This window comes from Taeniopygia guttata, chromosome 13 (genome assembly GCF_048771995.1).
Source record: "Taeniopygia guttata chromosome 13, bTaeGut7.mat, whole genome shotgun sequence".
NCBI lineage: Eukaryota > Metazoa > Chordata > Aves > Passeriformes > Estrildidae > Taeniopygia > Taeniopygia guttata.
This window is the reverse complement of record NC_133038.1, coordinates 13,795,561-13,822,321: the sequence shown is the minus strand read 5'-3', so window position 1 is coordinate 13,822,321 and position 26,761 is coordinate 13,795,561. Positions and strand designations below refer to the sequence as shown.

The window sequence follows — 26,761 nt, the reverse complement described above, 5'->3', positions numbered from 1 at the left end:
GTGCGGGGCCCGGCCACTGACGTTTTCCCCTCTCTCAGACCCTAAATTATCAGGCTAGCCCAGAGATACGAGGCCTTGAGGGGAGGAACATCAGGAGATGGGCAGAGATTCAACAGAGGCTCTCACCCCAATGTAGTTGTCCAGCTCTTTATTCCACGAGATCCAAGGGGAAGAGCGGGGGCAAAGAGAGTGAACAGGAAGGGTCATCACCTTTTCTAGGCTCTGGAGGGCTCCTTGGCTCTCCACCAACCCCATTGGGGCATCAAGGAGGAGACCAGGCTGATCTGATCAGAGTCCCAGGGGTCCTGGGGAAAGGGGGAAAACATGGCCTGAACGCAATGTAACAGGCCGCCTCACCCAGGGGCTGCCAGGGACATTCAAACCGCTCTGCTCCAGACAGAATGAGCTCCGTGGAGGCTTTGTTTTAAAGAAAATAACCTGTGCTGTGCCAAAGAGTTTCAGCCTAAAGGACTCCGGGTGCGCTGGATTTACCAGGTTTTCCCATGGCCTCTGGCAGAGCTGGAGCAGTGTCAGGGTGGTGTCTGCACCCACAGTGTGCTTTGCACTGAGCTCACTCTGCTGGGCCCTGCTCCAGCTCCTCGAGGATTTCTCACTGATGTCACCGCAGTGCTTCGAGTACCTCTGTGCGCTCCCTTCCCTCCATCCTGCCACAGATTCGAACTGTGTCACCCGTGCCTATCCTGCCAGCATTCCCCGGTGGGAGCCATGCCACCCGCACCCCTGGCACTGCCCAGCAGCATCCCTGGGCAGGCTGAGCTGCAGGTGCTGGTGAGAGATGGCAGAGGAGAGGCTGCTGCGGCATTCCGAGGGGAGAGAGAGGAAGCGGCTCCGTGTCAGAGCCCCGGCGGGATGCGCGGAGCGGCTGCGAGGAGCTGTGACCGAGCTGCTCTTTCCCAGGGAGGATTCTCCACCCCGTCCTGGGTGGGATCTCAGCTGTCCTGCTTAAAGCCGAGCAGATGGGGCTGCAGTTCAGCTGCCCCAGGCAGGATTTGCTCGCTTGCAGGGACACAGGAGTAACTTCTGCACAGGACAGTGACCCGCTGCAGTTGCCTCTCCCCATGGAAGGTAGGAGGAGGTCTGTTTTCTTTCCTGGGTTACTCTGTTTCTTCAAGGTTTTTAAACCAGCAATCAAACTACAATGCAATTTAGCCAGAAAACAAGGCACGAACTTGGGAGGGAACAGCGAAGGTGTGGGTCTGGCTGTTCCCTCCTAGGATGTGCTGCTTCTGTTTGGGTCGTTTAACAGAAAACAGAAAGCTATTCCATTAGTTATTTTGCTTAGAATTTAAAAGAAAAAAATTCGTTTCTAGGAATTTTGAGATCTAGCACTTAGCCTCTGCAAGCCCCACACTGGGCATCCAGTGGCACAGCACAGCTGTCCCTGGCAGCGTGGCAGAGGGTCCTGCCTGGCAAAGGTTTGTCCTCTTGAGGGGGGCAGCCACTCGTCCCACTGCCACCCAACTGGCTCCAGCCCTGCTGCTCCCCAGGGAGCACCAGGACCCTCAGTGCTCCCACGGAGTCTCATCCCTGTGGTGTGAGCACGGCCAGGGCAGGGAGTGGCTTTCCCACAGGGACCAAGTGGGGTGGCAGAGCTGGGAAAACAGCAGCAGCAGGCACACTCTGTGGGGACAGCATGTCAGGCCTCCAGCATCAGAGGAGGTCACCCTGAGCAATAATGTATTTTTCCAGAAAAGCAATAGCAAAAGTGGGAGGAAAGCAGGCGAGAGGGGACCTTTGGTGGGTGCCTGAGCCTGCAGCAGTGTGTGGCTGTCACCCAGCACGAGCAGGGGCTGGAGAGTGACAGTGCTGCTGCTCCAGGCCTCCATGCTCAGCTGTGCCCCCACGTCCTTCCCGTGCCCCCCAGGGTGGTTTCTGTCTCAGCTGGCTCAACCCTCGGTGCCTCTCTTGCCCCATTCCTGCTGTGCCCAGGTCCCTCTGCCAGGGCTGGAGCTCCCCGACAGCAGGAACTGGTGCCCCATGCTGGGGCAGTCCTGGCATTTCTCTGGCCATCAACTGGGCCAGCCCCAGCTCCTGCCTTTGCCAAGGGCTTGCTTTGTAATGCCAAAAAAATCCTACAGCAACTCCGACAGCTCTGTCGGAGGGTATTAAGCGTCTGCGTGTCAGAACGTGGCCTTTACTTTATTGCTTCATGTAAAACACTTTGTATTCTCTGGGCAGGAGAGGCAAGGGTTGCAGTGAATGTTTTCAGAAAGGGAATTAGTGTCAGGTCCCTTCCCAGCGGCGCTCCCATGTCAGACAGACCCTGGGGAGGCTGCCCAGCCTCACCAGCAGCTCTGCTCTCACATGGATCTTGCAGGACAGTTTGCCAGGACCACAGCTGGGAATAGTACTGCATTTCTTGTCCTTTGCCTCTCTATAAAATAAATCAAGCTGAGTTTTCAACCCTCTGTTTGCTGATGCTCTCTGGCCAAGTTTCGAGTCAATTTATTTCTCATTGCTCTGCGTCACCCTGGCGATGTGCCGAGCACCAGAAGTGGGGAGAAACACAATTAGTTTGCTGCATTTCAGGCCAGGGCTGAGCATCCATCTGCTGGTTCACACAGGTCTCCCACGCAGTAGCAGAGGTGTACTTTTTAAGGTAGAAAATGACTTGTGTTTTGGAAATTAGGAAATTGTTGACATAAGCTGAGAGTCATGAGGAGGAATGGGTTGTGTTGGCAGCTATTCACCATAAGAGCGTTCTGCCCTGAGGTGCTGCTGCAGGGACACTGTGGGAAGTGACCAGAGGGGTGCTGGCTGGAGGTCAGGAAGGGCCCTGACACAGGGAAGAGCCCTCCCTTAGCCACGACTGCTGTGCCACAGGGAAGAGCCCTCCCTTAGCCACGATTGCTGTGCCACGGGGCGCTGGGCCGGCAGAAGCTGCCATCCTCTGTGGGCTCATTCCCTGGGACAGCTGCTGGCAGAGCAGCAGGCATGGATGGAGCCCAGGCTGAGGTGGGCAGCAGGGCCAAGGTCCCACAGTCCCCAGGGCTGTGCAGGGCTGAGGGAGATGCTGGTCAGCACTTCTGGCTGGCAGCAAGGTCCCCCCGTCCCAGCACCAGCCCTGTGATCAGAGCGCTGTTAAGAAATGGGGAGGGGTTTCTGGGAATGTTTTTGTGTGGGTTGCTGTTCTTTTTGGTATAAATTTGCTGTTTCAGCTTCTGAAGTTCACCGTTTCCAGGGTTCACACTTCCAGGGTTAACGTTATCTGACACCTGCCAAAAATCCAGCTCTCCAAAAAATCTGACACCTGCCAAAAACTGGTCCAGCAAGCCTTGTGCAGCGAGGGGCTGAGCACACACACTGCCTGTGGTTCCCATCCCTCCTCCACCTCATCCTGCTTCCCTCAGTGCTCCTGGGAAAAGGCAGGACCTGGAGCTTTTGGAAGGAATGCTTGTGTGGGAAGGGAACTTGGCTTCTCTGGTGAATAAATCATATAGAATCCATTTTGTGCATTAAACAAAGCTTTATGAAAGGCAGATACAAAGGAGAGGCCCTGCTGGAGGCTCTGGAGGTTTTCCTGTGGTGCCTGACATCCTCTGGCCCTGGAGCCTGGCCACCACTCGTACATCTCAGCCTGCCCAGAGACCTGAAGCACCTGAAGCAGGACTGGTGCTGCCCACCCTGGTTTCAGCTTCCCAGGGCTCGGACACTGCAGACTTTGCTGTTGTTTCCATCATCCTGCAGGAGGAGGGAGTTTGTGCGGGCCAGGTCTGTGGTGGGGGCTTGTGTGAAGAGGCTGGTGCTCATCACACAGATGTTTCCCACTTTCCTGCCCAGTTCTGGGCTCTGACACAGGAATGAGGCTGTTCTTGAAATGTGACCTTTTTCCTCAGTTTTACTCCCCATATTTGGTATCTGTTTGTCCCTTCTTTCACAAAGCAGCCCAGTAATCAGATGACATCCCTGACTCACGCTGCCCAGACGTGCATGATGGGGCCTTTCTATTTGCTAGGAAAAGCCTATTGATTTAATTTCTGTATCATTATTCAGCTAATATGGAATATGTCACTGATGGTGGTGCACAAAATCGAACTAAGTCTGCAAAAAAAGGATGAAATATTAAATAAACCTTGCCAAAGGACTGGGAGGAGGTGGAGGTGAATGGACAGGAAGAGTACAGGGTGCCCTGTCTGCTGCTCCACCTCTCTGATCTGTGTGCCCCTGGCTTGTGGGAAATGTTGGCAGTGCCCCCTGAGCTGGTCAAACACCAGCACTGGTCACTGCTGGGGGACACAGGTTGAAAGCCATGTCACATATGGCCCAAACTGCACACCAGGTATGGTCCCTGTCACCTGCACAGCTCGGCCCGAGCAAGGAGCTGTCATACTCTCACACCTCCTCACACATGCATGCAGCACTCCCTGTCACACGGAAATACAGGTTTAGGTGCACAGAGACACCTCAGGAGTGTGTGATGAAGCAAACCTGTCTGGGCTGGCTGTGGGAAGGGCTGTCAGACACAGCTTTCCCTGGGCTCTGGGTAACTTGCCACTAGATGTCACAGTGTGCTTGGGTTTGCAGGGACTGGGAGTGCCACTTGTGCTGGGGACCCCCAACCAACCCACCCTAGGCAGGGCAAAACTGCTCCCTAAAGTCCCTTTGCTGGACCAAAGCACACAAATAGCATCTTTTTGTCTGTTCTTGTCTTCTAGAGCAGTTTTGGAAACATTTCTGCTTTTCATGTGCCATTCAGTAAAGTCTGAGGGACCAACAGGTGACAGGAGAGGTTCACACGGTGCCAGCCCACGGGGGTGGCTCTGGTGGGACCCCTGCCCTGGCAGGTATCAGTGGCCCTGCTCCCACTGCAGCAAATGTCAAACTCTGATTAACATCAGGTAATGCAGCAGGGGTTCCCGCTGTGTCCCAAAGCTCTTGCTCTAAGGGGGACAAGTTTTGTCACTCCACCAGCACAAGGCAAAGGAGGCCAGCACTTGTGCAGCTGCCTGGGGCTGACCTCTGCCTAAAGCATCCCAGTGGATATTTATAGGCACACAGGAAACCATGCTGGACCCTGCACTTCCTCTCCCATCCAAGCTGAATCTTTAATTGGCTCGGTAGCACAGGGAGCATTAATTGTGGGTGTTTTTCCACTGAGCATTATGCTGAGCAGGGGTAGAATATGTACGTGGTCAGCTTTGGGCAGGCTGGTGATGGGACAGGCAGGTCATCTTCTAAACTTGGTACAGCTCTGTAAAAACTTGGTATATTATTAAAAGACTAGGAGTGTATAAAAGTGTGAAGCATTTGCTGAGTGACTACAGCAATGACAGCATTAAAGCCTCCTGTTTGAAGTGGTTTATGTACAGACCCAGACTGGTGAGGCCATCCCCCACTGCACCCAGGCAGCTCTTGGGTGAAGTGTAGCTGTTGAATTAATGATGGCATCACTCTGTGGCTTTCATCTGCCACCAAGATCAAGCACAGCTTTCCCAGTCTAAGACTAAACAAACAACACAGCCAGGGAAGTACAGTGGGATGCTTTCCCTGTGCTCTCTCTGATCCTGAGATCAGGCTCTGCCCAGTCTGAGCAGGGATATTGTGCTCTGGATGCTGGTCCAGCCTGGAGAGCTGCTCCTTGTGTGTGAGCAGGGAGGCTGGGTGGGCACAGCGCAGTGAGGGAGGGGAGGCAGGGCTGTGCTCCCTGTGTGCAGAGGGGAGCCACTGTACCCCTGAGCCTGGAGCAATGTGGATAGCAGCTGGTGCCCTGGCTGTCAGCCCTGTGCTGCCCAGGCACCAGCAGTGTGTGCTCCCTGCCACAGACAAGGTGGATGGGCTATTGCTGCAAGCCACTGGCTGCTGTTGATGCTCACCACATGAATCTTCCTGACCAATAACACAGGATTGCTTTCCTTTGTCTGGGATTGCCTTTCCCCCCTTCCTTGGCACCAGCTCAGAATATCCTGTGCCATTACAGATTCACTGCTGGAGGATAGAGCTGGGACCTGCAACAACAACTTTTTGAGAAAAACCTCCCATGTTAAAAAAATTAACATAAATCTAATTTTCTGCAGTTATCACCAATCTCAGATTAATTCTGCCGCATGACCAAACTGCTGCAAGGCCCCACACTAGTATGTTAAATATGTCCCACTGCATGTACTGAATGTGATTTCCAGACACTGAGGGCTTCTGGAAGAGGGTGCAGATAAGGGTGTGCTGGCAGGCAGCTGCCCAAGAGCTCTGCAGGAGCAATCTGTGTGCACAAACATGTGCAGGGCACCAAGTTTCCTTTCACTTGCTGGGCTTTTTCACTCTTTTTCTGTCCTGTCACCCTCATGTGTGTCAGCTTTTGATTTGCACCCGCAAGGAGCTGGATCTGGAGCCTGGCCACAGAACCCCTGCAAGGAGAGCCAGGGCAGCGTGGCTGTTAGCCCAGCCCTGGGGAAGTGCCTCTGGAGCAGTGGGGCTGCAGGGTGGTTCCCTCGCTGTCCCACAGCCAGAGGGGTTGACAGAGGCTTTTTCACTGCTTCTCTCCTTCCCTGGGACTATGTGGATACTCCTGGAAATGAAGTGCATTAGCTTCCCCACCTCCTGAAGGCAAAACAGCTTTTTTCCCATTTATCCCACTCCCCTGTTGGTTGGGAATGCAGCACAGACTCACCCAGGGCTGAGTGCAGTGCCCCAGAGCTGGGATGTGCCAGTGCCAGGGATCTCTGCACTGCCAGCAGTGAGGGAAGTACCTCCTAATTGCTTCTGGGCTGTGCTGCAGAGCTGCCCCACTCAACATCAGTCATGAGCAGGGTGTTTGTCTGTCTAAACCCCCGGGCTGTGATGTCTGCTGAGGGCAGCACTGCTGTCCCAAGGAGAGGAGCTGGAGCCTGGCAGTGGGCAGTGTCCTGGGACCCCCATCCCAGCACCCCAAAAGTGTCCCTGGCCCCTCCAGTGGGGCGGGGCTGGGCTGGATGCACCCACTTCATCCAGCATCCCAATGCAAGGGAGTGCAAGCACAGACCCAAATCCTGGGGTGTAGAGCTTGTCCAGCTCAGGGAAAGAGAAATTCCTCCCTGGGGGCTTTGCTGGAAGCAGGGATGGGGATGGCTCTGTCCCAGGGGCTGCACTTTCCCAGGTGAGGAGCAGTGATGATGCATGCCCCAGGTGGGAAAACCCCTCAAGCCATCTGTGCCAAGGTAAGTGCACAGGGGAGGAGCTGCCCAGTGTCTGCCTGAAGTGTCTGGCACAACATCAAAGCGTTGGAGTCAGTGGGCACTGTTCCCTTTCGGGGGATGAGCAGCTGACCAGAACCTGGGATGCCTCTGCACAGGCAGGGAGCTGGACTGGGGGGCCAGCAGGGTGTGAATAGGAAGGACTTTGCCTGGGACCCCAGGACTGCTGAGCCTTTCAAGGCAAGCCTTGAGTGCACACAAGCAGAGCCCACATGCATCCCAAGGTATGGATCCACCCTCAGCCTGTCCTGGAGTCGCCACAGCAGCTGGCACAGGAGTGATCTGCTGCTGCCAGGAGCAGGGAGCACACCATGTTCAGGGAGGAGAGGTCAGGCCTCTTCCTGTTTAGATGTTTTCAAAAAATGCTTAAGCATTTTAGTGGAAAAATGACTGAGGGAACCATCCAAATTAGGAAACAGGAAATGCTGCATAGCATAAATAGAATTTTGACAGCTGAAATGAGAGGCAAGTGGTTGCCAGGTAGGGCTGGTGAAGATGCTGCTGGGCCAGCAGCTCCTGGGGAAACTCAGCAGCCAAGGGGCAGGGTCCCACTGGGACACACCTACCCAGCAGTGCCTTGCCAGGTGCCAGAGCCAAGTCACTGGGTGTCTCTCACCTCAGGGTCTCCCAGCACAGTGCCAGCAGTCAGCAAGATGTGTCCTTCAAGTGGAGAACTCCTTATGTTTCCATCAGCGGAAACTAAGGCACTAAAATCAGAATTTTTATGGAGTATAAATAGCAGCAGACTTCCCGGTGCCAGGTTACCTGTGTGATATTAGCTGCTCAAATCTAATGCCAGCCCTGCTCTTGACTCTCCCCCCTTCAGCAAATCACTGATGCTCCCCAAGCCCCTTTCTAGCCATATGTTAAGTTGATGTAATGCTGCTTCTGAGTCTGTGCAATTACTCAATTACTCCTGCATCTGATTGCAAGTAATATGCCCTCAGGGCTATGCTTCAGTTTTGCCCATTGATTTGCTGTGTGACCTTGAGCACCACATTAAATATACTTTCAATATGCAAAGGAATTTTGCTCATTTATGCCCATGCTATCCAAACTCCTACTCTGCTCCCAACTTTCCAAGCAGTGTCTATTTATTAGAAAATTTAAGGATAGAAGCTAACCTAAAATACAAAAGAGATCTGGGGGCCTGTGTTCCATTCAAATTCACCTCAAGCAAGTTTCAATGGAGCTTGAAGAGGCTAAGAAATGTAGATACTTCTGAAAATGTCACCCTAGCTGTACCTGCAGGCTCTGACATTCCACAGACACCTGAATTACTCAGGCGAGTTCCCCTTGCTGATCCAACCCGATGGCTGCAGAGCTGGCAGAGCATTAAATATGCACATATTTAATGTCTGCTGTGCTGGAGGGGGAGGATGCCTCAAAGTGAAAACTGCTGTGCATTCAAATGCGTTCTTCAAAGCTGAGACAGGTCTTCTCAACCTCGGGCTGAGTAGGAACAGCTACCCCTGGCTGCTGGGTGTCTTGGTTTGAAAAGACAGGAGTCCGTGAAGGAAGGCAAAAGCCTCCTGTGAAATGGAAAAGGTAAACCCCCTCCCTCTGAATTACCACAATTTTTAAAAAAGGCTCTCGGGCAAAGATATGGGAATGGGAATAACAGTTCTTTACTAGGAAAAAGCTAAATAAAAAAAATAATAATAAAGAAATGTAATTAGTACAAACCAAAGTAGTGATGGGAGTCAGAAACCTGACCCCCTGAGGAGTCAGGGTGTTGGTAGCAGTCCGGTTAAATGGTGGCTGCTCCTCCTGGAGTGGCAGATGAGATGCTGAAGTGGTGATCTCTAGAAGGCTGGAGTTTTCTGTGAAGGTCTGGTAGTAGTTGGGCCTGGTCTTCCCCTGGGAATTCAGCAGAGAAGAAGCTCTTCCTCTGGGAATCCAGCAACGTGGCTGCCAATGTTTCAAAAAGTGCTGATTTTATGCAGGTGGGGGTGCTTGGCTCCTCCCTCTGGGTGGAGCATCTCACAATGGGCTGATGTAACTTTACCAGTCATGCAGGGAGTCATTCCATCGCCCATTAACAGAAGATCTCTCCCAGAGGGAGACATTGTTCTTGGAAGAGATAAGAAAACTGCCCAACCTCCAACAGGTGGCAATAGAATACATGCTTATCTTACAAGCCAGGACACTGGGGCACACTTTGGAGGGGCTGTGGGGTGCTGCTTTCTTCCTTGCCCTGTGCACAGGAGGGGTGGGCTATGGGATCAAGGAATGGTGTCTGTCTGCAGAGAGGTCTGCTGCAAAAATGAGCAGCCAAAGGAGAAGTGTGGGCAGAGCTTATCCTGTCACTGGGGTTGGCCCCTGACTCTGATGGTACAAGGTTTTGAGAGTTTTCTCTTGTGCATGTTTATGAGGAACAGCTGTGGTGTTCTCTTTACCTTTGCTGGAAGATGGCTGTGAAATAGCACGGTCAAGAAGCAAAGCTGCTCTCTGAATATTTTAAGAGCTTTTTCCTCAGTTTTCTGTGAATGGTGGTTAAGAGTAAATGAGACTTAGAAAAACAGCCAGTATGGATTTACCCTGGGACCATTCTGGGAATAAGCACACAAAAATAACCCTTTCCTAAAAATGTTCTTTACAGCCCCACCCTTCAGGAATGATCTTCCCTGCAATGACCCCACTGACAGACCAGGGCTGAACTTCAGCTCTGGTTCACACTCAGCAGTTCCTTTTTGCAGTGCAAACAGATCCCTGAAGCCAGGGGTGATCTGTTGGGGAACCACGTACCAGAGTGGGTGAGGACAGCAGAGCCTGGCTGCCTGTCACCCCAGAACAGAGTAAAAGGACACTTAGAGAGGTGGGCTTTGGGTGACACGTGCAAACCAGCCCAGTGCGAGCCACGGGCTGGGGACACGGGTCTGCAGTGACAGCAGCAGCAGGACTGGCTCCCCACCTGCTGCTGCTCTCTGTGCCTGCAGTGCAAAGAAGTTAAAGTGCAACAGGAGTTGCAGGTAATGTCAGCACACCTGCACACAGGAGTTCTGCTGTGCAAATCAATTCTGGGAATCTATAAAGTGCTTCATGCTCCTTGCCTTGTGTAACAACACTGAAAAGTGTGCTGTGTAATTTCTACAAATGCTCAAACCACTGAAACAGTCACCCAGCATCAGTGAAGACGAGGGCAGTGATAGACTCGAATGTTTTAAACAAGTAAAGCTACAGACCTCAGCTGTGCTCTGATTATTTTCTTTGAATTTGCTTCCTTTCCACTGCTTTTTTTATACTGAGACATAAATAATCTTAAATTCCAGATCACCCATGGGTCCAAAATTTAGCTGTAACAGGGACTTCTGCCAACTTCTACAAAAGGATTTTGCTAACATGAAAGAAAATAACTCATACATAATAAACACTCCTCCTGACCCACGTTATCCTTTTGCATTTAAGGTCAACCATCTCTGAAAGGAGGAGGAAAAAAAAAAAAGATAAAGGAGATGCAGAGAGTCAGCTGCAACAACAAACTAAACCCCTGCATGAAGATCCTCCTATCAGGGCTGTTCACAGCTGTCACTGCATTTTTTCCTTGGCCTGAATAATGTAAATAGTGGGCTGGGGAGTGCTTTCCTCTACACTGGTGTAAATCTGGGCTGGAGCTCCAGCCCTGGCCTGGTCATGCACACACTTTACCCCCTGGCAGCCCTGCCCTGGGGAAAGGGACCTGCTTCCTCAGAGGAGCTCACCATCCTTTGGTGCTGGCTGCTGTGTTCAGTAAAGGGCTAAATTCCTCTTGTTTCTTGAAATAAACTTGCAAACCTCTTGACCTTCCTGAGCTGGAAGAATATGTTTACAGATTGTTTAATTCCATTTGTCTTCCTGATTGTGTGAGAGGGACAGCCGTGTGGTTGAGGGAAGGGGAGCTGTGCTGTGTGACCAGCCTCTTGACATCAGAGACAAGATACTGATGAATCCCATCCAATTTGAAGGGCACAGCCATTCCCATTACCTTTTGGAGGAGGAACTTAAGGAATTATTTACTGGAATCCCCTGTAATTTTGCTTTATATCAAGTTCATGAGGCAGCATGTAATCTTTTGTGTTCTGTTAATCTCTTCTCATGACACCTTCCAGGACACCAGTGCTTGTGGACTTCTAGAAAATTATCAGGAGGTAATTCTGCAGCAGCTGCTCTTTCCTAGTGTTACACCATCTAAACACATCTTCTTTGCATTTTCATTGCTACCTGAGTTTATCAGAGGGCAAGGGGCAAAGCACAAGGAGGGGAGGTTACTGACATACGTAAAGTGTAGAGCTTTATTTAAAGGCTGTAGAAGCTGGGAAAAAGCTCTTTAAGACAGAAACCATCATTTCTCCGAGGCCTGTGGGGCACTGGGAGGCCTCATGGGTGTCATCACCAGGTACTTGTAATAATGTCACTATTTCCAGAAGTCTTGGCACCAGCAGCATGGCAGGAGAGGAATTGTGAAGGGTAGCTGACTGAGGATAATGGATAGTAGGATGAAATTGAGAGGAAAAACTTAATTGGAATTAACTAGCTGAGAAAAGCCTCTTGATCTGTCAGACAGTGAAATTGCCTCCCAGGAGCAATGGTATAGTCTCAACCACGTGGGCATTTAAAGCCAGTCTAATGTCTATGATTCCCTGAGTTAACTGGAGTATCTCAATAATTGGAACTGACACAAAGATTTATCTTCTTTGATTGACTAGCTTTCATAGAGGCTCATCTCTTTGTGGTGCAGCACAGAGCTTTCAGGGCAGCTGTTTGCACTTAAACTGCCAGGAGCTGACAGTGTGTATCCATTTCAGCTCTTCAAATGTGTTCTTTGAAAAAACACTTAAATCGCTGGAATAGACAGTACTAATCAGTCTGCAGGAAAATGGAGCAGCCTTACCTGGGGCTCAGTGCTATCAATCTCCCTGTGCCAGGGCTCGGCCATCCTGCAGCAGCAGAGCCATTATGGTGCATTACTGCCAAATGCCCAATCAGCCTGAAAAATTGGGCTGATTTGTTCGAGGCAATAAAAGGGAAAGGTGTTTTGCCAAATGTATAAAAACAAATGGTTGGTATTTCAGCGGTTACGGCAGAGTAGGATTAATCACACTAAGATGATGGAAATTCTCTCCCATGCTCATTTTTCCTGATTTCAGAAGAGACTGTGTGGCTTGCCTGAAGGGTGAGGTGCTGGAAGGGCTTTTGGATTTGGATTTGGATTTGCCCATTCATTCCCCTGCTGTATGACTTTGTGCATATCTCCTCTCTCACTTTGCCTTCTGTAGGTTTAGACCCATGGAAAAGGGCACATCCAGCCTCTGGCCTCCTACTTTGTAGTGGCAGTGTGTTAGGAAGGGTGTTTGGAATCCTTTCCCTTCTCTGCCAGTGACAGACCTTGGGATGGTGTCTTCTCTGCAAGACAGATTTAGATCTTACTGAGATAGCCTTGTAGTATGCAAAATAGTAGGTCAAGATGTTTTACAGAAAGTGAGAAATTGCTTTTCTGCAGGGCACGAGTTAGAGGTGTTTATGTGTGCTGTCATCATAATATTGACAGGAAAATGTGCTTTTTTCTTGGTCCTTCTAAAGCCTTTTACCCAGGGAATGCAAACTTGACTTGTTGCCTTGCCCTCTCCCATTCAGTAGGGCTCTTCAGAGGAAGAGCTCTGTATTGTGATCCTTTCTGGAGTGTGCAGGTAGAACCTGCGGCACCAAAATGCCTCTTTTGCTATGGAGAAATACAGCACATTGGAAATCAGAATTTATGGAGATCTAAACTCCAAAGCTGATGAGTGTGTGGATTTGCAAACTAAGGATAACCACATCTTGCTGGACACAAGGGAGGAACAAGCTCTGCTGCCAGGGATGAGATCCACTTGGCCAGTTTGCTGGTGGCAGCACCAGAACCAGCGTGGGGTCCCAGCCTGTGGCTGTCCCTGCGTGTCCCTGCATGGCTCTGGAGCTGTGGGGTCCCAGCCTGTGGCTGTCCCTGCGTGGCTCTGGAGCTGTGGGGTCCAGCCTGTGGCTGTCCCTGCGTGGCTCTGGAGCTGTGGGGTCCCAGCCTGTGGCTGTCCCTGCGTGGCTCTGGAGCTGTGGGGTCCCAGCCTGTGGCTGTCCCCACGTGGCTCTGGAGCTGTGGGGTCCCAGCCTGTGGCTGTCCCTGTGTGGCTCTGCAGCTGTGGGGTCCCAGCCTGTGGCTGTCCCTGCGTGGCTCTGGAGCTGTGGGGTCCCAGCCTGTGGCTGTCCCTGCGTGGCTCTGGAGCTGTGGGGTCCCAGCCTGTGGCTGTCCCTGCGTGGCTCTGAGGCTCTGGAGCTGACTCCCAGCTGCCTGCCCAGCTCAGAGCCAAGGCTGGCCCAGCTCACCAGCCTGCAGGCATGCATTTCTGGGGAGTTACGCAACCTCAGGATGCAGGCTGAGAAGCCTGAGCAGCACTGCTGGCTCTCCTGCAGGTTTCCTTGCAGCTCCAGCCCAAAGGCACAGCTTCACTCTCCCTCCAGTGTCTGCCCCACCTGGAAAAATGGAGCTCTGTGCCTTGAGACCTGTCCTGCTCTGCCATTAAACCTTTCAGGTCACTAAACATTTCAGATTCCCAGTGCTCAGCTGGCTCCTCCACTGGCCAACAGACACCACTGCTTAAACTACCTAGTTAGGGCAATATTCTGATTTATTTCTTAAGGGTCGTAAAGGGGTTTTCATCCCATTGGAACATTGTTTTTCAAACTACTATTTCTTCTGCTATGAAAAGTTCAGATTAAATAGATTCTATACAAAGCCAGGGAGAAAAGAAACTGAAAATTTAAAGTGAAAATTAAGGAGGTAGTTGATAGTAAATGGTTATTTAAAGATTGGGGAGGGGGGAAGGAGAAAAGGAGAAGAGTTAAAAGTACACTTAAAGAAGTGGGCTTTGGGTAACACATGCAAAGCTAAAACTGATTGTTACCACTTATGGCACTCTTCTATTAAGTTTCTTCGTTCACTCTGCTGTTTTTAGTCTCCTCAGGAGTTCATCTGTTCTGCTGAGCTGGGCTGTGTCTGCATGTGCGCTCTGGGGTTATCCAATAAAATCCTTTTCTCAGAGAGCAAACCCCTTCCAGCCCAGAAGGGCCCTGCTGAAGCCGCTGGGGCTGGGCAGGGTGTGAAACAGAGCCCCTGAGCTGACCCACATGGACCAAATCCAGCCCTGTGGCCACCAGAGTGTCCAGGGGAAGGCCCTGCTGTTCAAACATGCCATGGGGGAGCAATGAGCATCCTCTCTCTCTGCTGACCTCTTTGCTTCTGCCCCACCATTCCCAGGCTGCTTTCCCACACCTGTTCTCCTTCAAAAAGTCCTTGAAGAGCATTGGTCTGAAACTGCCAGCTCATCCTACAAGCCACAAATCCAGCTGCTCCTCATGTTGTGCAAGAGTGCAAACAAATATTAGTTGTAAAATTATTCAGTCTTTATGAAACCCAGCTAGAATGTTTGGTTTTTAATGGCATCAGCCCTGAATTACACGTCTGGACTAGACACAGTGCAGAGATTAATTTCCTTTAATTTGCTCCAGAGTAACTCACAATTTAATTTAACTGAGCAGTTCCTTGTTCTCTTATTCTGGAATGATGGATTGTGAAATGCACTCCTTTAAATTAATCCAGACACTTGATTTTTGTCAGCGGAATAATCTTTCTCAGCGGTATGCTAAGTATGCTTTTAAAAGGTATGGTGAATATGAATGATATGCACTTTGTTGATGATTTAAGTGTTTACACTTTCCAAACCTTGCAGAAAAAACAAATATGGCTTAGCTGCATTTTGTTTTATAACCTTTCAGAAGTGATCATTCAAATAACATCAAAAGGACTTAAATGGATTTCTAAATTTGATGGTACGTGTGAGGGCAGCTCCCTTCTCAACAGAGAACCATGATTTTGAAATGGGGCTGAGCAAAGCTTAGACTATTTCTGATGCAGAGCTTCCATAGATCATCCAGAAAGATTTCTATTGGAGCCATTAATGGTAAAATATTTCATGTGGGTGCTGTCACTGCTTACGCTGACTTGATGTTGCAACAGAGCAGTGTCCTTTCCTCTTTGTTTTCTTTCCCTTTTGCTGTTTTTATTTCTTAAAGATGAAGTAGGGCATTTGTGGAGAGAAGCAAAGACACCATGTATGAATATTTTTTTTTCTATACTGCTTCCTTTAGAAGAACTGCAAAAAGTTATAGTGAAGTTGAGTGATATTGATGTAAACCAACCCATCAGGTGCTGTCAGCCCAGGCACTCCCTCACTCTCTATTATCGGAGGGAAGGACTATCTGAATGCCACAGCAGAAACTGCACAGCATTCCTGTGTCCAGCTGGAACCTGACAACAATAGTTATTCTTAAATGTTGGGAGACAAGGCAAAGCCTCCTGTCACAGAAATATGTGGCAGTGCTTTGTAGGCAAAGGTAAATGTCCCTAAACTTAGCAACACATGAGCTGCAGCACACACCTACCCATTCATTTTTGGAGGGTTTGCACCTACAGAAAAGGGCACATCCAGCCTCTGGCCTGGCTGAGATCTGAGCTCCTACTTTGTATGTATTGGCAATGTGTTGGGAAGGGTGTTTGGAATCCTTTCCCTTCTCTGCCAGTGACAGACCTTGCGATGGTATCTTCTTCCCACATTTTCTCTGCAAAAGAGATTTAGATCTTACTGAGATAGCTTTGTAGTATGCAAAATATTACATGAAGATGTTTTACAGAAATTGAGAAATTGCTTTTCTGCAGGGCACAAGTTAGAGCTGTTTACATGTGCTGGCATCCTAATATTGACAGGAAAACGTGCTTTTTTCTTGGTCCTTCTAAAACCTTTTGCCCAGGGAATGCAAACTTGACATGCCTCCTTGCCCATGTAGCTAATATGTACCTTGTTCCTTACAAACCTAACTCTGCTCCAGCCTGTGACATTCCTCCCAGGTAATGTGGGGGATACCTGGCATGCAAAGGAAATGCATGTGTGTTTGCTACCAGTCTGACTTGGCCACCTTTAGCCACCACTGCTTTGAGAAGATGGTGAAGATTTGCAATGTGCTTCATACTCCTTGCCAGCCCTCTCTCAAGGCAATGCTGTGGTGACCTGTCAGCTCCTTGTCCTCTAATTGTCTACACAGCCAATCCATCCAAGGAAAACTTGGCTCAATAAAGGGGGTGTGTTGTGCCTAGACACATGTAAGAATGGATGTAGCCTCCCATCACAGGTAGAGTGGCACCAAGCTTTGCTCCAGTCTTAGGCAAGGACTGAGTGCTGCTGAAATCTGAAGTGAGCTAAAGCACATCAATGTCTTTTGATGTGAAGTGCTTTTATGAGCAGGTTTTATTGGTTTGGGTGCTTCAGTGTCAGTATTTCTATTTTGAACATCTTAGCAGCAATCTTCTTCAAATTCAGAATGTGTGAAATACTCTTCTGTTGAGTTTTGAAAGTCTCTTATAGCCAGATATAACAGTGGTAAAATAACCCACGCAAAGGCTTTCAGGTCTTAGAACCAAGCTTTACTGGCCTTGCTTCTTTTTCAAAGCAGAAATTGATTATCAAATTGGTTTGCAGTATTGCCTGGGTAGTGGATGCCTTTGCTGTAAACCCATCACCTGATAGTGGAGATGTTATGGAAGATACAGCCATGTATCCTAAATGTGCATTAAATTAGTACTAAAATCCAACTGGCTTTTGCCTTCAAACTGCTGTGTGACAGGAACACTGGCTCAGTTAGTCTCCAGACCAACTGAGGCTCGCAGTTTTTCTCAGAACCAGCAAAGCTTTGTTAGCCAGAATGGGTTCTGCCAGCTCCTCCAGGAGAGGATCTGCGAGCGGCTGAGAGACGTCCGAGAGATTAAAGGACAAAAAATGGATATTGATGTCTTCAGCAGTGTCTTTGGGCTCTTTGTTATCCCCCAAAATGCAACCACAAGTAAACCACAAGCAAGGCTGGGTGTCTCAGACAGTCCCATTGCATTCCCAGCCTGTCTCAGCGAGCGCTCTGGCCGGGTGCTGAAAGCTCCGCGCGCCTGCCAGGGGCTGTGCAGGAGCTGGTGTGAGCTGCAGGCCACTCGACAGCTCAGCACTGCTGCAGGGCTGTGCTCTAAGTGGGCCAGCCAGCCCGGGTACTCTTGACATTCCTGGATGTCTTCTAAACATGTAATGCTGATAGAAAAGTTGTTTAAATATTTGTGAGTTATTTAAAAATAGTGCGTCAAATAAGCAGCCTGTGACGCCCGACAGATCTCTGGCTCGGAGGAGTGCCTCGGTGGAGAAGGAAGAGGTCAGCAGGAGTTATGTACACAACCCAGGCTCTGACGAGAGACACGCTGCACCCATAACACACATCTCATCATATTTATCACCGTGACACACAGACCTGCTGGGGAGCCCCCGTGCATGGGGGTCCCGAGCAGGGAGCACAGTGCTGCTGCGTGCCCGCAGTCTGTCTCGGTGCTCTGGCCTCCAGCATGTCCATGGCTTGGCAGGATGTGCTGCCCCACCTTGGGTCTGGCCATGCCCTGGTTTGTGGCAGCTGGGACAGTTGGGTGTGGAAACAGAAATGCTTTCTGGGGCCTGGAGGACAGGAAAACTGTGCCATCATCACTATCTTATTCTGAGCTGGCTAGGCTCCCTTGATAGTTCCCCTGCTTGGTGCCCATCGGTATATTTAGAGAACTAAATTTTAGGAAAGGGGAGTGAATTTTCCATCCAGCCATGGCTGAACTCTTTCAGTAGTTTCTTCTCATTATTATTAGACAGAACATTTTAGGTCAGTACAGGTGGGTGCTGGAAAGAGGGAAAATAAATTCCTGTGACAGACAAGAGAGCTGGACATTGTCTACTTATTATGTTAAATATTTACTTCCAGAGCTCTAATATACTCCTAAAATATTTTAAAAGCTGGTTTTTTATGTTAACTGTATTCTCATCTTTCAGTAAACAATTATCATGCAGAGAATAAAACAAGCTCCCAAGCATTGCTGAGATACACTGTAGTCTATTAAGTAGGCTAAGCCTACTATAGCATATGAATCTGCTTTTATGTCGCCTTTAAATTGATTTGACATCAATTCCAGGCCTATTGTAAAAATGAGATACATGATTAAAGAAACACTGTCATCTTTCCAAGGTACTTCTACTTTTTAGAGCTGCTGCAAAGGAAATGATTTTTAAAGCACTCAGAATACTGACCTGTTCCTTGGCTCTTGTCACAATCCATGGAAGGGCTGCAAGGGGAGCTCCTCTGTAGCTCCCTGACTAGACAGCATGTCTTGTACATTCAGAAAATGGATTTGAAAGCTGCTACTGCAATTTTACACTTTGCCTTACAGCTACTGATCTGCAGTTTCCTTTTTTTTTTTTTTTTTTTTTTCCTCCTCATTGGTTGCTTTATTCTTGTTCCCTTTGACATCTTCTTCTAATTTAATGTGCCAGAGTGAGAAGCTAAAATGAGTCTCAGTTTCTCTGAGATCCAGATATGAGCTGTGCTGCTTTTCAGATGAAAATGCTACATATATTTATGGAATCTGTTGAGGCTATTTATCAAAATCTTTTGGCTGTTATTTCTCCCAAACAACTATTGTATTTTCAGAAGTTTACCACTGGCCTAACATTAGTGATTCAATTGAAAATCTTAAGTGTGTGTCATAGAAATGAGCACATATAAAAAACCCACAAATAGAAATAGAACAGAGATGTTTTCTGGGAGGATCTCAAAGATTTCAAGGAATTATTTGCTGATGATAAATTTGAGCCAGGAAAATATCAAGTGTATCATAAAATCAGTCCATAATCTATAAAGACTTATTTCGCTCAAATTGACCACCTTTACTTTTTCTTTCTCTGTTATTGTAACATTCCTGGAAACAGATTGGTTAAGACTTGGCAAATACCTTTGAGAATAGCTTCATCTTATGGGGGGATGCAAACTGGACAAGGTCACGGAGGTATTAGTTGCTCATAACAAAGAACAAAACTGTATGTAAGATCTTTTGGTCCTCAGTTATTCATCTGGACAAAATTATGGCTTTACAAATAATGAAGCAAGGACATGACTGTGGCCAAACTGTGGAATGCTCAAGCCAGTATTTGTTACATGTTTTTCATGATTATTCTTTGAAAAACCTAATTACCTTTCAGGTTTTACTATTCTATAATTCAATTTCACCAATAAACTGCCAAAATTTCCAAAATTTATGCATTCTAGTGCTTCTTATATATGTGAGTTGCCATACATCACTCTTTGATAATAAAACCCCCCATGTTCCTTTGCCTCCCATTGCTCACACTGATGGCAATACCACACCACTGGTAATAACTCTGACATTCAGATGTCTTTATTTCTCTGGCACCTATTTAGCTCAAAATCAAGGAGTTCTTGAAAAAACTCACAAGCAAACCTGTTCTCAGGGGATTTCCAGATCTGACTGCAGGCACAGATAAACTCAGGACAGTCTTTCCTCTGAGGTGGCACTTGCCTGTTGCTGCTTCCTGAGCTGTTAACAAATATTGTTAGAAACAGAAACTGTCTTTTCATGTGCAAAATCAATCTGCTAAAATTAGGAGGTACTGGCTGATTGGCAAAAAATTGACCTGTCCAGCTGCTTTGATTTGTTGCTGGAATGAGCATCCGCTGGGCCTTTGAAGAATCCTCTGTCCCACCACTTTGCTCAACAGCTGAGATATAATGAAGATAGGAAGACAGGTAAGCACAAGGCAGTGTTCTGCTTTTCTGGTCAGGCAAGAAAACACTGTTTTTCAGGAGTCATGACTGAAAGAGGGTGCAGGTTTGGCTACAGATCCCATTTCACCCGGTCTTGGTTCACAGCAGTGTCACAGCAGTGTCTGATCTCCAGAGGGAAGGGCTGAGCTGTCTGTCCCCCTCTGTGTCACATCACCTCCTCAGCCAGGGATGGTGCACACTGCACTCTCTTGAGGCATTTTCCTCTGTGTCTCTGTTTCCCTACAAACCAAACTCAAATCCTGGTGAAATGAGGGGGCTGCCTCAGGGGAGGGCTCCTGTTTGTGCCAAGGCCCTTGGCTCCCACTGCTCTGGCTGGAGAAGGGAACAGCTCGGTGTGGGTTTGTGAAGAACTTCACACCTGCTCACGTGTCAGAGGGACACAGCAGCACAGAAGTGATTCCTGTTAGTTATTTTATGCAAAAAGTTTTATTTCTCAAGTGTCAAAGTGTCATTTCTAGAATGGATCACCCCTTCATGCCTGATAAGACACAGAGTGGGCAGTCTGGGTTTATTTATTTAAATAGCTGAAAATGTCCTGGTGAGTTTGTTCTCTGCTGAACTGATGATCACTCGGAGCAGGAATGAGGTCCCCCAAGTGTGCCCAGCCTGCAAAACCCCCCCAGAAGACAGAGGATGTCACTGGCTGTAGATTGTGTCTCAGTGCTGAGACAGAGGTGAACTGCCTCAGTCCCTACCTTCTCCCTCCAGGTAAAATATCCCTGCTGAACAGCAGCAGTGAGGGCTGTGTGGAACTCCCATCCAGGTCACCACAAGCAGGCAGTGGGCAGAGGGCTGTGAAACAAGGCTTTGTGAATCAAAGCCAGGTAAAATCTGTGGCTTCTTGTGTGGGAGAAGTTGAAAGAAGATACTTTTATTTTCCATACAGTTTCACACATTATATGTATAGGAACTTCATACATTTTGTGATGTTCTGTCTGCTCCCATGTGTTTGTCTGGCTCTCCCACATCATGTAATGTCTTTGGCAATAGCCACCACTGTCCTAGGCAGGATACTGTGCTCACTAATGCCTGGGACACATGCTGGTTATGCAGGAACTTACTCTTTTGGATTTGTTCCTCACATGAAAACCCTCAAGAGTTTCCTTCTAAGGAACATTAGTCTCCAGAATTTACTCTGGAGAGTAGCAGATTCTAGCCAGACTGCTTTGCTTGAGAAAACATTTTGTCATGTCTGAAATGATTTGTTTAAAAAAACAAGCATTACTGACAGTGTTTCTGTGTCGTGCACAGAGGTAAGAGTCATCTATTCCCAAATATCTCAGGTTCAAATATAAGCAGGTGCAATCTAAAAGCTTCCTCAGGACCATTTCGACAGCTTATTCATTCCTCCATGAAGGGCGTGCTTTTGCTGGGGCGTAAAATAAACCAAGCCCAAGTCCTGTTATGATTCTAGAAATGCATTTTAATAACAGAGATTACAAAACCTTTTAGAGAAAACACTGGGTACTCCATTTTCACAGGAAATGTGAGAAATTACAAGCAACATTTTTGTTTTTCTGCAACCTAGGCAGAACTGTTTTTTTAAGCTTGAGGAGTAAGATTTTGACTTTAACTTGAACTTTTTTTGCAGCATGCTTTCAATCCAGTTATATTTATCCAGAGCATTGACTACATTTTGGAAGAAAGAACTGGAATGAAACCTCCAAGGCTGCGTTATCGATCAAGTGCTTTCCCTCCTCGGGAGGGTCTGGTTGTGAGCACAGATTTTGCTCTGTTCCTCAAGAACTCTGGCCAAGGCTCTGCAGGTTAAAGCTTTCATGTAGAGACTTCAGAAGTGTCAGTGGCTCTGCCTTCAATGTCACCTTTGCTTTTAAGTGGCTCTTGAAATAGAAGTAGTTAAGTGATTGAGAAAATCAAAGTGGGTACTCCGCTCGGTTTTCTTGGCTGGCAGGGGGCCAGAGCTGTGATTTTGCTCTGGGTACCCCGTTGCCTGCACTACTTAAACTCCTCCATGCTCTGTTCCTAGACATGAACATTGGACACAGATTTCCAGCTCCATGCACCCACTACATTTCTCCTGAGCTTTTTCATGTTAAATGGTCTCTGTGAATCTATGAAAGCAGTTGTAGTTTTGTTGCCACAATCTCTCACCCACATTTTAGGATCTTCCATAGTTCTGAAAGAATTCCTTGTTTTGTTTAGTCTAACCCTAAAAGTTCCTGTGAAAATCCCTGGAACTCATCATGATAGCATAGTGTTTTCCACTCTAAAAAATGCTTAACTTAGAACAACAGAAGGCAAAAGCTAAATTCCAGCTTGAGATTTGACCTGCTCTAATGAGAAACACATTACACAATTTTAATGGAAATTAGGGCATCAGAATTTAAAGGAGGAAAGATCAAATCAATTGACACCTGCTAGTTGAGGCAACATTGTGTTGTTTTCCAGGAGCAACAATTCCACAATATTTCCTTTCATAACAACATGGAGTAGTTGTGATTATCATAGGAGCAGGTAAACAGCCATATAAAGGCACTGACTTCTCAGGGATACAGGAATAAACAGGTCATTTTACATTTCCATTTTAAAAAAGGGCCTGTCTTTGAATCCCACTTGTTATCTGGTGTTAGAAGGGGAATTCTCCCTGGGTTTTATTTTGCAGGGTTTTCCAGAGGAGGTAAGGGAGGGTAGGATGTGGGTAATTCCCTTCCATTTTGTGTTGTTGTGACCTTTTAATTGAAGGCTGGGTTTAGAAAGGAAGATATAAAAATTAGAATGAATGATGACCTGATCCTGTTAAGATACATAGCAGCATTTTCTAGAGTTCAGCTCTGTGAAAGCAAGCTTGGAAATGGGATAAGGCTTTATCTCCTGCAGGTTTCACTGGAATGTCCCAGTGAAAGCAGCCAAGCAAAGTTCATTGGGAGGTGGAGAAAGTAATATGAAAACCATCTGAAAGTTTTTAATCATGTTTTAAGATTTTGATGGTAAAGCCTGGAAAATCAGGTCTAAATGGTTTTGAATGACTACAGAGGGACAAACCAAGAGAATGGGCTTCCTGTAATCCAACAGCTTTTTGAATGACTTGGACCCAAACCATTGTATCTTGACTTTCAGGGGAAAAAACTATTGCTAATTTCAGGGGGACACTGAATGTGCTTGTTTCCTCGTACTTCTGTTCTCACACAGCTGCTCTCTGACAGGAAGACCAGAGTGGTAACAAGATGCTACTTCTATAATATGATGGGTTTAAGTTTTGACTTCACCTCAACAGCATTTCAGCTTATCCAAGAGTCTATAATTACAAATATTTTTTTCCTCTTTTTAAAAAAGGTTAAAGACTTTCTTCAGCTTATTCCTGTCTTACAAGAGAGGAAAAATAGTGACACAGTCAGTGTTTCTGCTCATACATCTTTCCCCCTGCAGTTCATGTATATGCAGTTTGTCTAACCTCTCTTTCATCACAGATGATAAAGTTTCAGTCTTTGCCCCTGGAAAAATGCTTTACAACCAATGGAGTTCCTTTTTGGCAGTTTTTGGTTTTGTTAACCTATCTTTTTTTCCCCCTTAATTTTATCTAATTATTTTAATTTTTAAATACCTTTCTAGTGAGCTTATTAATTTTCTTCTTTCTAACTGACAGTTATTCCCCACCACCTTTAACATCCCCCCCTTTTTAACTGCCTCACTGTATTTTGTTCTGCATTTTCCCTCCCAGTTGGTCTAACTTGTTAATTAATCTTCTGGCTTCTCTCTGAACAACTTGTTTCCATAGAAATATCTTCCTTGATGCCTCCTAGTATAGTTACAGCTGCAGTTAGGTTCCTTGATCTCCTATGTTAACTCAAGATGATCAGAGAAGAAAATAGAAAACAATTACTTTGGGATCTTACCAAGAGAAAGTTAGAAATTAAATGTCACTCAGCTTTGATTCATGGAAAGCGTTGAGGGAGGTGGTAAAAGGGAGAGAGGGGAAGAAAGAAGTGAGGTGATCTCTTGTAAATGTAAGGGAAATATTCTAGTGACAGGAATTAAAATATTCGGGGAGCTTGGCTTTAATGGGAAGTGACTCCATTGCTTGGCACAGTGACTGTCTGAAACAACTTTGGTGACTTGAGGTTCTGCAGAGTTTTGGTGAAACATGAGTGAGGGATTCAGCAGCAGCAGGCTTATTTCTAAAAACAATTAATTTTGGTCATGCAGTACTTTGTGAAGTTGTGTAAAAGGACCCACTCTAGGATTGTTTTCACCACATTTGAGTGAGATGGAATGGGACTAGTTTGGAGCTGTTGTGGGCAAAATCCTTGCATGTGCTGCCTGCAGTCAGGGGTTTGGCCAAGGCTTGGAAGGAAGTCCATCAGAAAAGTTCTGGAGAGCCTTCAGCAAGGGTAAGTGGGTCCAGAAAATAGGAAATCAAGCAGCAAGGACCACTGGGGGGGAAATGATCCCGTTTTCCAGGTGTCAGTCCCAAACAGTGGCATAAGCTTTGAAGCTCTAGTGGTGTTATTGTGGTCCTTGGTGAGCTGCAGAGCTGGGAACTGAAAAGCCCAGGTGAACAGGAAACATTTTCTTGTCTTTCTCTCCAGCTTGGGAACCTCCAGCAGCAGCCCCACAAGTCATCAGCCAAGCAGCTGAATGTGGAGGGTTTGACAGGCTGTGAAAATCCCCAAATGCCCCTCCTGAAGCTGAGACATCCTTATTCCAGACACCCTCTACTCCAACATGCAAGCTTCCAGTGTGTGGGCTGGGCCTCCTCTAGTGAGAGGCAAATGCCAGAATTCCCTGGGTTTGTTGTCCTATAGGATACATTAAATGGTCAAAATGGAGGAATATGATTCCTTCCTGGAAAGGATTCCTTCAGAAGTTCTTCACTGAATGCTGTGTTGTACTGAAGGAGTTCACCCCTAAGATTCTGTGTGGGTCTTTCCATGGCTGGTAACCCACACAGCTCTAGGGAGCTTGATGGTAGTTTGTTGTTAAACAGGGAGAAAATGAGCATTTTAGGGTTATCTCATGGGAAATCCCCAAAGGAAAATGGGTAGGAAAAAGAAACTGCATGCTCTGGTTGGAGCATTTCTATGGGATGGGAGCAGTCTACTGATGTTATCCCCAGATTTAAATTATACATTCTGTCTCCCTAATCCAAGCACATAGCTGCACATTTAATCAGAGCAGGGTGTGTACTTTTTATATGGCTTTGGGTGGGTCTGGCCAAAAGCATTTTCTTAGGTAATCGTAGCTAATGCCATATATCACACTACCCTAATTTCTTTTGTATTGTGTCACCCAGTGCCAATATCAAACATCTTTTTCATCATGCCATACAAATTGTCCATTTAGGAAGCAATTGCACAAAAATAAATTATAGGTCTGTGCAAAATTTGCACTTGGTTGTTATACAGAAAACTAGTGATAATGAAACACACCCATAAATTATAACTTCATTAGGGTATAATGTTCCTAATTGAGATTGGGAAAAAAGATTTATTTACCTATTAGAATTCTAATTTTAATTGAAAAAGTTTTGCTTATCCACTTCATTCAAATTCTTATTTTCCTTGCTGTGTTTTAGGCTCCAAACTCTAAGAGCCTAAACACTGCACAAAGTTGTTCTACAGAAATTTAGAGCCTGGTCTGGCTTCCTGGAGTTGTTAACAGTCTGAATTATCTTTCAACCTCTGTAAATTAACACAGCATCCCACCCTTCCATCTGCCCTAATGCCTGACAGTCCAGCAGATAAAACATTATTAGGTATTTAAAGTTAACTTCTAGTGAAATAATTTCAAACTTTTGATATGTTCTTCTGAGACCAGCCTACATGCCCCTCTGTACCTGTTGATGATTGTTCAGGCTGCAAAGACTGATCATGGGTTTTTATTAGATTTTGTACTGCATCATTAAAAGAAGAAAGTCAGATCATAGCAGCAATGAACTACAGCAAACACAAAGAAGTCAAGTCTGTTGCAGAGGTTGAAAAACATGCTAATATGGTTTTAGCACCCAGATTCAGTGCTCAACTGCACGTGAGCTTTTCAGCCCACAAACCTTTTTTAGTACAGCCTAAGTCCATATAACCAAAATAAAGCCCAGGTTCTGTCTGATCCATGAAAACCACTGTGGCAAGGGACCTCACTGCAGAATAACCCTGCAGAACACCGTGAGGCTGGGTCACACTCGGTGGCGGGGATGGGAGGTGGGTTTTAGGGGTGAATCCCCAACCCCGGCTCTGCTCTGTTCCTCCTATGCTGCTGGGCACAGCGTCTCCTTTGCGGGATGCTGTGTCGGTCGGTTTTTTTCTGCAGGGTAGAGGCAACGCAGTTCTGTGTATTTGAAACAAAAATGTATATGGAGAATGACATTGGCAAAACTTTAAAACATGGAGGTAAGCCAGCAAGGGAACAAGGGGGTGTCGATTTGCCTTCATCTGGATGAGTGCGGGACACGGGTGCGGGAGAGCGGCTCTGAACAGCCCGGGACGGGCCGGGACCCGGGACAGCCCTCCTGCCCCAGGGCACGGATCGGGACAGGACAGGGACAGGGACAGCCCTCCTGCCCCAGGGCACGGAGCGGGTCTGGACCCGGGACAGCCCTCCTGCCCCCGGGCACGGAGCGGGACAGGGACAGGGACAGCCCTCCTGCCCCAGGGCACGGAGCGGGACAGGACAGGACAGGGACAGCCCTCCTGCCCCAGGGCACGGAGCGGGACAGGACAGGGATAGCCCTCCTGCCCCCGGGCACGGAGCGGGACAGGACAGGGACAGGGACAGCCCTCCTGCCCCAGGGCACGGAGCGGGACAGGGACAGGGACAGGGACAGCCCTCCTGCCCCAGGGCACGGAGCGGGACAGGGACAGGGACAGCCCTCCCGCGGCACCGGGCACGGAGCGGGACAGGACCCG

General features: G+C 47.7%; 1 protein-coding gene across 4 annotated transcripts in view; it reads left to right on the top strand.

Moving 5' to 3' along the window:
- Window positions 1-632: 632 nt before the first annotated feature.
- LOC100229617 (rho GTPase-activating protein 7) overlaps window positions 633-26,761 on the top strand; it is a 52,529-nt gene continuing 26,400 nt past the window's right edge. The window contains exon 1 of one of the 4 annotated variants that reach the window (XM_072935153.1): window positions 633-1,086. In XM_072935153.1, coding sequence (XP_072791254.1) covers window positions 978-1,086 — 109 coding nt within the window. In that variant the 5' untranslated portion in view covers window positions 633-977. Of the gene's footprint in view, window positions 1,097-26,761 lie in introns of all 4 variants that reach the window. The other 3 variants (XM_072935152.1, XM_072935156.1, XM_072935159.1) reach the window with 3 other exon arrangements.